General features: G+C 40.2%; 1 protein-coding gene across 1 annotated transcript; it reads right to left on the bottom strand.

Annotated features, from left to right (window-relative positions):
• Positions 1–1,165: 1,165 nt before the first annotated feature.
• foxn4 (forkhead box N4) lies at positions 1,166–11,029 on the bottom strand. The gene is made up of 10 exons (XM_084727986.1): positions 10,103–11,029; positions 9,437–9,537; positions 5,357–5,523; positions 4,508–4,620; positions 4,315–4,425; positions 4,011–4,138; positions 3,799–3,895; positions 3,506–3,713; positions 2,816–3,208; positions 1,166–2,082 (listed from the first exon to the last, which is right to left on the bottom strand). Exons 2-10 carry the CDS (start codon positions 9,514–9,516, stop codon positions 1,832–1,834), a joined length of 1,548 nt encoding a protein of 515 aa, XP_084584112.1. The 5' UTR covers positions 9,517–9,537; positions 10,103–11,029; the 3' UTR covers positions 1,166–1,831.
• Positions 11,030–11,922: the final 893 nt, after the last annotated feature.

Raw genomic sequence — 11,922 nt, 5'->3', positions numbered from 1 at the left:
TGTAGCTCAGACAGCTGATCGATTCTTTGATCAATTTTCAAAATAAAACAAACAAACAAAAAAAAATTGAGCCAGAAAATTATGAAACCAGTCAATTCTGGTTCATATCTGCATTGACTAAAATTATGAATTTTTACCAGTATTATAATGCAGATTTTTTCTAATAAGCAGTATCATAAGTGTAGTTGTCATTTCACTGTTGATGTTCGACTCAGTCGTTCATCTTTTCATTCACTGTTAAAAAAAAAAAAAAAATTAAAAAGCTGCAAAAACTCAGAATTACAAGACAACTAACTAAACTTTTGAATTTTAAGTCAAACTCAAGCTCTTATGTTTGAAATAAACTAAAACAAGTTCTGCCAACCAGTAATCCTATGTTGATATTATTTACTTTTCTTCTTTAGATAAACTTGAATCTTTGAGTTTTAGACGCCCAAAAAGTCAGCATTTTAAAGACTGCTCACAGTGAGTCCAAGTTTTCATTACTTGAGTTCTTAAAATTAAATTTTTGCACTTGAAATTATTAGGTTATTAACAGTTATTCACTTTCACATTAAAGCTACTACACTTGTATTACCACTTGTTAACTTATGTAGGTCACATAGAGGCACCAGTATGTAATGAATGTACTCAACAGTTTTTTGTCTCTAAAACTCAAATTAAATTCTAAGATTAAGAAGTTTTTGTTTGTTTGTTAATTTTCTTCTTTAAGAAAAAAGTAAGTCATCTTAACAAAAGATTATAGGCTGGGAAAATTTAAGAGTTTGAGTTTGATTCAAAACTCAAAACTTTTGTGAAGACAGTTATCTTGAATTTAAGAATTTTCTCTTTTGTGTTGACACTTTCAGTCTGTATGTGTGTTTATGCTGTAGTGTTTTGACAATGACAAGACAATGTTATGAATGACGGGAGAGACTGTGACACTGTATGTGAAATTTCTGAGCATTTCTTTCTTAATTTTTGTTGGTTTATCTCTGATATAATGCAGTAATTCTTAAGACTCAGGTTGGACAATAATCGCCAAAGTGGACCCCCAGGTAACGTCTTCATTTGCCTTAAAAAAATCAGCCATGACGTTTCATTCGAATGTATAGACACTCTGTTGTATCCTGCCAAGGACTGTTTGTTAATAAATGTCGTTGAGATATTTTTTGGCAAAAGAAACTTCTTTTATTTACCCATTTTGATTTTTATTATGATCAAGTTAATGAACATAATATACATCTGACTTTGAGACACGTTAATCACAGTGTGTAAAAAGAATAATGTGTAATTACTCAAAGTGTTGGCACACGTCGGCATTTTGGGCAAATACAAGTCGAAAGAAAGCTTTTCTGTGGCGATAGCAATTTGAAACATTCAAATATATACAGCAAAAAGATTGATAGAGTCATCACCTTCTCCAGCTGCCTTTTATAAATATAAATAAAACATCACAGCAATAATGTCTAGCACAATACAACAGACAAGAGACTGAGGGGGGCTACAGTACAGGATGGGAGGGCTTTAAAACGCAGAGTGAACAGTAGAAAAAACTGGTGGACGCTAAGTTACACGTACAACATCTCCACATAGAGTCTTTGTACTCATACAGGCTTTGAGTCTTTGCTTGGCAAAGCTAGATACTTTAAGTCTTACATACTTTTTCTCACAGCCATTTCTTTATTTATCAGCAGTTTGAGTTCCTGTGAGATGATTTTTAAAACATCCTTCTCCAAGTAGGTTCCAGCTGACTGAAGGAGCACACAAGAAACGCAGCGTTTGACCTCAGATGACGTCCACAGATATCCACAGATGGTTGAGTAAATCAGTTAGGGACAGTTGAGCTGCTCTATAACAGGACGATGGGCTTGCTGTTGGCTGGTGTGACCATGTACTGGGAGGACAGGGGATCCTGGGAGGCGTAGGAGGTGTACAGGCCCGTCACTTGCACGTCCGACAGTGGCAGGTTGGCTCCGGTGGAGGCGGGAGGGAGGCTGGCTGATCCCAAGTCACAGTCTGATAGTCGGAGGGGGGAGTTACTGAAGGTACCCAAAGCGTCCAGGTTAAAGCTGTCGTCCTTCATTTCCTCCCACAGATTACCTGAGCAGAGAGACAGAGAGGTTAGTGGACTGATGCAACAACACTTCATGTATCTCACACAGTGCGCCTCAGTCCCCTTAAGAAAAAAGCCTGAGGCCTAGTAAAAAACTTTTTTGTGATATTGCAATATTCAGTAGTTTGCATCCCCACAGTATGCATTAAAAAAAATTTTTTTACTAGGCCAATTTTTTGCACAAAGCCTACTTTATGACTGGTCACTTTTATTTCATTAAAGAACAAAAAAGCAGAAGAATACATTTTATGCAAACAAAAAATGTTCCATACATCAGATTTATGACTTCATGTCAAGTCTAAATATCATATTGTGGTATTATTTTACCTTGAATTTTTGGTATTGTTACATCCCTATTTTATAGGCTCCCTTTTTGATAAATAGTCAAGTTCAGTGATAATTAGTCATTACTCTATTAGCTCTAATATTAAAAATGCAAGATGAGGCTGTTCTGTAGTTTGTGAGGTCTTCATCATGCCCTTATCCTCTCTTAAATAATAATCTAAACTTTTAGAATAACCATTTGATTTAGTTTCCTCAACAGAAATGAATGAAGCGCTGAGATATATGAGGCAGTATATATTTTTAAGGATAATTTACTCCCTTTAAAATCAAGAAGGCCACATGGCCTGTGAAAACTTTGGTTGCCCAGTGAGGGTTGGGACCCCCAGCAAACTGGCAAACAAAAAACATGGCTGACCCTTTTATAAATGTATTTACCTTGAAGGGCAAAGTCCATGATGCTAGGGTCCAGTGCGTCCACCTCTGTGTGTGTGTCACCGTGCACAACGTAGAAATCGTCTGGAGGCTTGCTGGACTGCTGGGTGAGTGGACTGTGGGAAAGGTCGGGGACCGTGTGGAGGGGAGGGGTCTGGGCCGGGGCGGGGGACATGGGGGCCAGGCGGGCCTGAGCCTGGAGCTGGGCCTGAAGCTGGTGGTGTTGGTGCATGGGTAAGCAGGGCAGGGACAGCGTGACGATCGGCTGAGGCTGCATCTGGGCCGAGACGGGCAGCGGGAGGCCGGTGGGACAGCCCGGCAGCCGGGTCATGCCGGGCTCTAAAGCCTTACGTCTGCAGTTCTCTGGACGGTCTGTGATCAGTTTGTCCAACTCATCTGCAGGGAAGAAGACAGATTATCAGACTGATGACGTGGACAGATTTTTTGGTGACTCCTTGCTTAGTTGGGCTGATATGGAAGGTCATTACTGCCAAAATTACTGAAAAAAATCCTGTAAGTCAAAAAAGGGAAAATTTCCTAAAATAATAACTTACTATTTTGAGAAAGTAAGTCATTATTTTGGGAAAGTTTTTCATTATAATGACTTACATGATCTTTTTTTTTCATCACATTGGCAGACGTGGGTGTCCATAGACAGCAGACCTTTTACATTTAACAAAATTAATTTCTGACCGGGGTTAGCCATGCTGCGGCGGATGGCTGGGAGGTCCTTGCGTTTCCACTTCTGCATCTCTTCCTCCATCTTGTCAATTTTGGCAGGGTTCAGCGCCCACAGACAGCCCTTACGGGACGAGCTGCTCGTCTTGTTCTCCACTTTCTCAAAGCATTTGTTTAAGGACAGATTGTGTCTGACTGAGTTCTTCCATCCGTCAGGTGCAGTCTGCAGGGAGACAAGTAGCACATAATCAGTCACATTCTTTACCTATGTGCACTTTCTCTTTTAGTCTGTAATATTAATGTCATACCTTGAAATAAGGAAAGTGTTCCTTCATAAAGCTATAGATCTCACTGACTGGGAGGCTGCCAGTTTTGCTGTTCTTCAGAGCCATGGCAATCAAACAGCTGTGGAAAAAAAAGAAAAAACAACAGACAAATCCAATGCAAATCATTATTAGAATGTAGTTCAAAGGAAATTCAGCAGATAATATTTTTGTCAGCTAAATAAGCCAGCTCTGACCTGTAGGAATAGATTGGTTTGGGGAAAGACTTGGGCTGCAGCTCCTGGTCTTGCGGAGCCAGGCGAGGTTGTGTGAAGAGACTTTGGTTGTTGAAAGAGACATTGCTATAAAGCCCACCCGTTGAACACTACAAGAACAAAAGAGAGAATAATGAGCATCGTCATTAATTATTGTGAGAGTACAAGAGTACAGAATAAATAGTACAGGCCCAGTACTTAAGTACAGTACTTTCCACCACTGGTCAAAGGACTATACTTTTAGTGTTGATCAAATCAGGCTCTTTTTGAGTTAAGAGTTTGGTACCTGTTGTCCGGTTTGGGTGAGAGAGTACACCTGCTGGGGTGTAGGCTGGTAGACTGAGGTAGGGCACTGGTATCCTGGAGAGGGCAGCCCATTCATGGAGAATGGAGACATCTGTAAAATACATACATCATTATATTTGACAGTCAAGTTGCGTCATAAAACACAAAGCGAACAGACCAGTGCTAAAACTCACGCTTCCGCTGTGGGTGTTGATGATGCTGATTCCCAGAGGGCTGTGCTGCATGTTGCTCTGCAGGTGGAGCATGGAGCCTTGACCCGCTGTCATCGTCATGTTGCTCAGCTGAGCTGTGAGAAGGAGCGGCCGGACTGTTGTTAGACTAAAGGTTCACCGAAAAACTTCATCCAGGTATTTATGTTGTGATATAGATTTGAAGGTGTTGGCTGTAGCTTGGGGTGTAAGAATGATTGGTTTGTGATGCTCATAGCACCACAAAATACCATATATAAGAAGCTAAGCAGTGATCTCTCATTAAAAACAGAATGATGCATCTACAATTCAGCTGCTTAGTATAAGGTCTGTGGATTGGTCCTTTGAAGCTGGGGTAGGCAGTTTATTTTTGGTGCCATTGGGCAAATATTCCATAATAATGAAATTTAAGTGGTCTGAGAGAGAACTAGACTTCTGCTTCTCCTCTCGGCTCTGTTTTCAGGCTTTAGAAAATCTAGACCGTGACGGGAGACTTTGGCCAATCATAGCTGGTTAAGATATTTTTTTTGTTGGGTCTCATTCCTGAAATGTCAGTGTTTGACAACCTGGGAATGAGACCGGACAATCAGCTGTCTTTGTGGATCAGATGGATTAAGCCCGGACGTTAACTGTCCCTGTGTTTTCAGTATAGAACAGTTATTAGTGTATTGTATTTTCACTGGTCTTTGTCTTTCAGGATAGCCTCATAAAAGTGTGCTCATATCTGCAGGGGCCAGAAATCCATCAGAATCCATCAGTCCCGATTCATCCAATCAGAGAGATGCTGCAGTTTTTGAATGTTGCACCGTCCCCTCCCCGCACTGTCGCCCTCACCTGTCTGTTGCTCCAGCAAGCTGCCCTGGGAGGGCCCGTTACTGTGGCCTCGGCTATCAGCCATCTGCTGTAGTCGGGGCACATCCACGGAGGTGAGCCATGACAGAGACTGCAGGTCCCCAGGGAGGTCCTCCTCCCTCAGCTGGGAGGGGTCCGTGGTCAGAAGCCTTCGAGGGAGAAAGAGGAGGAGGAGGGGGGGGGGGGTTAACACGACTGTCAGTTTAGACACGAAGAGCAGAAGTGGAATTTAAATCTGAACACTTGATAGAACATTTTGTCCTTCAAAGTCAAACCCACTGTAATGAGAGTGAATGTGGGGAAACAGAGATGAAAGCTGCTCAGTGAAGCCTCGTATTAGCCATGCCATCCAGGATTTACCATAAGGAGATTAACTACAAGTGTTATTTAGCAGTGGCAGTTTTAATCAACAATGAGGGAGTTAAACAAGCTTTCCATTCAGAGGAAATCATCTGTTCAGATTGTTTTTTTTTCTACAAGTGATCTTTTAGTTCTTAGTTCTCTGCTTTGTGGGTGATGAATACTAATGCTACAACTCCCGATCATTTTCTCAATTAAATGATTAGTTCCTTGATCCATAAAATATCAGAAAATAGTGAAAAAAATTCAACACCAGGCGTGACCGTGCTGTGAGCAGTTTCATGTAGGAACTACTTTCTTTCTGCAGATGAATCTACCGGAACTACTTTCTTTTCTACTAGAAAGAATTTCCCTTTTGAAAAATTTGGAAAGAGACACTGGTGTTGAACTTTTCACATTTTTTTTTGCCGTTTTGAGCTACAGAAGCCAACTGCCATTTAATCCCATTTTATTGGAGAGAAACTCTGCAACTTACACCAGAAAAATCAAGATGGATTGATCACACCAGGCCAGAGGTTTTGCAATCAATTTAATAGATGACAACTAATCAAATAATCAAATAATTGTTGCAGCTTGAATAAATACAAATTTGAAAAAAAGGAAATAATTCAAAATTTAAGTTTTATATATAAGAAGAATATTTTTCAACATATATTTTTTTAATTTATTTGCTATAACCTGGATTAAAAGCAGGATTCCTGTTTAACCAGTGCGCTGCCAGTACCAATCAGCCTTCAGTCATCACGTCTTTTATGTGGCGAGCCTCAAAAGAGAAAGAAAGAAAAGAGAGGAATCCTCTTGAATCCTCTCCAGTCTTCTCCGCACGCACACACACACACACACACTTTTCTGTGCAAGGGTTTCGTAATTGGGGTCGCTATGACAACACATACTATTCAGTTACTTTGTGTGTCTGTGGACAGTGTACGATTAACCCCCCCCCCCCCCCCCCCCCCAACCACCACCACCACCCCTCCTCATACACACACACACACACACCTAATCTCCTAATAAAAAAATCAACCCTGTGTCAGGTGACCACGCTCTCGCCTTAACCATTGGCTGAATCATAAGTAAACAACGCATGAGATCGTTTGAAACATGGGACAGCAGCACATGTTGCCTGCAACAGTTGGCCTTGTCTATTGAAAAATGATCACCTATTGTGTCCCAAACGACAAATCTGCCCAGTGGCACGTGGCTCCATTGTCTTCCCCAGACCCTTCCTTGATTGTCTCTGTCGTTTCTTTTCTTTACCCGACCCTTGCATTAATCTGTTGGAATGACAGCCCTCACATAAGAGGGACAAATAGGATGCCATCTGCTTCCCTGTCCCTTTCCAGCCTCTATCCTCCCCACTGCCTCTCCCAACAACATCCCCCTCCACCACCACCACCGTCACCCCTCCCTGAATGGGGAAATCAACGAAGCCTCGGGGCCAGAGGGGGTGCAAATGTAGTTTGAGGTCAGGACTGTGTGTCTGCCGTCTGAATTAAGTGACATCACTGCAGCCAGGAATCAGCAGCACATGTCCTCAAACACCTTGCATGCGCCAGGAAATGATTTGGAGTGATTGTCCTTTTGAAAGCAGGTGGTATTGTGAAGTCCAACACCCTGCAAGGCATCACAGCTGGAGCTTTGAAGTTTAATCAAGTTTGCTTTCTTTCATTTCTGATAAAATTAAGAAATAACGCTCAAGCTTAATCTGAAAGGCTCTGACTGATTGAATGAAAGCCCTGCAAAGATAGAGACTTTTACCCCTATTTATTATCTTGTATTTTGTACAAAAAGCACAAAAAATACACACTCAACCTGAAGCAGAACTATGTACAATATTTGTTGTAGCTGCACCGTGAATAATTCAACTCAAAAACAGAAGTTCCTTAAAAATGTAAGTTGACTGAACTTTGGTTAAAAGGTTTTCTAATTTTCTTTTGAAATTTAAGTTGAACTCACAGCAGGGACTTTATTCAACACATCACTGAAATTAAAAGACTTGAAGCCAGAACAACTCAGAAAACCAGACATTTTAAGTTGAATTACCTTGACATTATGAAACCTAAATATTTATGATGAGTTCATGAGAAAAGATAATTCTACTACTGACTCTCTACTGATTCTACTAAATTACTGTTTTATGCTTTATAGAATGGGTGTTAATATACACATTTTATTTGTTTAAGTTAATTAAAGTTTATTTTCAGAACACTTCAGACCTCATAAACATGTTTTTCTAACTGGAGGTCTATTTGTTGAATTAATGACATCAGATAAGTTGATTCCACTAAATTTCTTCATGATGTATTACAATATCGTCGCAAATATACAAGTTTTATTCATTTAAGTTGATTAAACTTAATATTTCTACCATTTCTTTTAAGAACACTTAACTCTTAAATACAAATTCTTTTAAATTGACCTCTTTTTGACTTAAATGATGAGTTGAATCTAAGGAAATATGATCAACATATTAGCAGACTTCCCAGCATGCATTGCATGAGAGTTAAAACTCCCTTGAGACCCTTCTTTTTTATAGTTGGAAGAAAAAACACAATGAGAACTTTCTGTGTGTCTCTAATACACTTTAAAATAAGACGTGGTTGCTAAAAATAATTAAAACACTGCAAGCTCTGGTGAAGGTTGGCACTGAATTCAGCCCCCTTAACACTTCAATTTTAATAAATTCAGTGGGAGCAGTTTTACATTTTGTCTTTGTGCCAGTACTTAAACAATGTAACTCCAGCAGGAGCAGCTGCAGCTGCGAGCTCTTTGTGTGAAATGAAAAACTGACTTTTCAAACTGAGAAAATGTAAAAGGAAATCACATTTGTTTGTAATGTGTGTCAGTGTGACTGAGGAGTTGTCAGTTCAACTTCATCTCTTGAGCTTATTAACTATGTTTTCTCAAGTTCAGCTGAATTAATATCAAGTTTATTTGACTGATTTTTTTTTTATTTGTTTGGAGTCATTCCAAAATTACTTAACTTAAATGTTTAAGACAGTCTGGACACTTTTTTTTAGTAAAACCTATTTTTTTTTAACTGATATAAACTAAAGAATAGATGATACACTGGGGTGGGGGGGGGGTCCTTCCCACCTCCCCTCCTCTCTCTGTCTCTCCACCAGCAGCATAGAAATTGTTCACTGATGCACAACATGTAGAGCTGGTGTCTCCATGTATCATCCGAGCCTTCCCAGAGGTTCAACAACACTAAATATTGCACCTCCTCCTCCTTGCCCTCCCTCCCCTCCCCTCCCTCCCTCCCTCCTTTTTCTAATTGGGAGCCACTTGTGCATACTGGTGACCCAGAGCGCCCCGTCTCCCCCTGAGCCGGCAGGCCAAGAGGCTCAGGCTCTCCGTGTGCCGACAGCGGGAGTGTAAACAGAGCTGATGGTTTCTGACAGATCCATTCAGACTGAAAATCATTTATTCTTCAGGATTTTTTTTCTCTCTCTCCTTTTTTCATGAAACCCCCCCATGCACAAAAAGAGCTGTCCATCTACCTTTAGATGAAACATACTGGGGTTAGACAGTTTGTTCCACGACCATTTGTGAAAACACCTTAAAGGTTTGATTAATAGAAAATATTCCTTTCATCTGTTGAGGCGTCTCAGATTTGAGCCTGAGTGATTTTGACAACATGCAACAAAAAATAAAAAAACTTTTTAGACGCTGCATATATATAAAAATCAGAAATCCTACCTGTAGTCCTGTGGAGACGGATGATGCCCAGCATTCTCAATTATTCCTGACATCCTGGATGTAATTCCACCTTCTATCATTTCCTGGGATATGTGGTGCCTCTGCAGTGAAATAAATGATATTAATACACTTTTCTGCCCATGAGTGAGCCTTCAAACTGAAATACACAAGCTACGTAGAAGAAATTATTGCAAAATTAATAATTATTTCTGAAAACATAGCTGCTTGATTAAAAGCAGATATTTTACCCTTAAATTGAAGGTGTTAAAATGATCATTTAACATAAGAATAAACAAATTCAGAAATGAATTAATAATAGTAAACACACTTTCTATTTAGCATCAGAATGCCTTTGTTGTAACATAAGTCCAAGTTATTGTTTCAATTGTTTTTGATCCCTTTAACTCTCACTAATTGAATTTTATATATATCTATAAAACATATAAAATAGAGTAATATAGTTTGCATTCAACAAGCATTCAGTTCACATGTTTACATAACAGTTTGGTCTCATTAACTCTGGTTTAAAAGGTTTATCATTTAGCATGCCTTCAGAGGAATTATGATTAAAGTCTTAAAAAACATTAAAATGTCATTAGTTTCATAAAAAAACAACAACCTGACAAAAACTGTGATGCAAAGAGAGGTAAATCATGAAAAACTCACCTGTTTTGGATGATATTGAAGGATGTGTGAGCCGGTCGGGAGCCCCTGTACTGTATTTCACTGTGTTGCACTTGATTCTCCAAAAAACCGTTTTTAAATTTCCCTCTCTGGAGCTGTCCAGCGCTCGGACATGCGCAGTGGAGACTTCAGCAGAGCTCCCAGTCGCCCGAGGGGCAGGAGGATCCCATGAGTTTGACAGCTGCTGCGTTAACAGTCCCAACAACATTCACACACACACACACACACACACATGCACACTTCCACACAGAGCAAGTGCAGAAGAAGCAGCGAGGTTGAGATTTTATTTATTTTTCTCTCAGTTTTGGTGCGTCACGGTGCGGTGGTGCGCTCCTCCACTGCATCCAGCAGCAGCCAAACACAAGTTTGTTGCATTAAAAGTCAGGTCATACTCCACCCAGACATTGTAGTCCTCTTACTGAATCATTAATAAAGAGATAAGATGTATTTAAAGGATGTTACACCGTCCTGTGCGCTTGATCCTCCAGTGCGCCTTGTGCGTCTTAATAAAACAGAAAATGCAAGAGTTCAGGCCTAAATCCCTTTAAAGATGTTTAGATTACAATAAAAAAATGTTGATTATTTTAAAATAGTTGTCCCAAACTAAAAGCAACAAGAAAAACACCTGAATTAAACAAAAAAAAAAAAAAAAAACAAGAATAAACATTAAGTATCCATTTTGCTCTTGTCAGGTTATTCCCAGTCAGCTTCCTCGATCAGCTCTAAGACGGTATGTGAGTCGCTACTTGTGGTGGCATCTGTGTATGTGAGTGTGAACTTTTTTTTTTTAAGGGAAGTGCTTGTAGATAATTTGCTTCCCGCCGCTGTGGCCGCGTCCTGCTCTTCTCAGCAGTGGGAAAAAGAGCCGGGGAGGCGCGCAAGGAGGAGGGCAGGCAGGCAGGGGGCCGGGTGGGCTGCAGCATGCAGGCAGGAGGCGGCAAAAGCTCACACACACTCGTCTACAGAGCAGCCAGGTCCACTTCAGAAAAAAGAAAGCATTACAGTGCACTCAGCAGTCCAGAAAATGAGAAAATACTGTGTCACCACCTAGTCATTCAACCTGGATTGTGGGGGTAAAAAAGCACTTCCAACTGCCGGCTTTCACCTTAAATACGCATTTCACTCAATTTTACACAATTTATACACGAAGAGAAAAAAAATACAGTTTATTGTCCATATATAGGAAATGGGCTGCAATTTTTATTTAATTTTTTAGGAGACAGACTTTTTCCTCACGCGTATAGGTCCAAGAGGAAGGATTTGACGTTAAATTTGTATGAAAAACGACGCGTAATGTGAAAATGCAGCTATCAGCCTTCATATTTATTTGTTTAATTGCTTCTTTCGTAATTTCTGAGAAAAATGAATTAGTATTTGTTCATTCAAGGACCCTCATGTGGCTTCAGGGGCTCCGCAACAAAGACAAAGTTACGTTTCACTATTATTTAATTAACGATAAGTTTAAAAACTGATCCTCCAAATAATGTATCTCACTTTAAACTGCATTACATTTCGATTCAAGAACGACGAAGCTCTTTCTGTGGTGGGTGACGTGAGCGAAAACGTCTGCGCTGCAGGTGTGGTCTTTTTTTAATATCAGATTTAAATGTGAAACCTGTTGGAGATTAAAAATTTGCGGCCGGAAATTAAAGGGGAATTCCTTCAAGTCTGCAGGGAGACTTCAGTGACAGCAGTATATCAGCCCCATGGGACCCTACAGATGGTAAATCGGCCTGTCACAATAGGCACAATCAATGATTACATGCATGAACGTAACGGCCAAAAAACAAGAGCATCCTCAC

This window comes from Lutjanus erythropterus, chromosome 10, assembly GCF_056507025.1.
Source record: "Lutjanus erythropterus isolate fLutEry1 chromosome 10, fLutEry1.hap2, whole genome shotgun sequence".
Classification (NCBI taxonomy): domain Eukaryota; kingdom Metazoa; phylum Chordata; class Actinopteri; order Lutjaniformes; family Lutjanidae; genus Lutjanus; species Lutjanus erythropterus.
The sequence above is the reverse complement of the archived record's forward strand: the minus strand, read 5'-3'. Positions and strand labels throughout refer to the sequence as shown.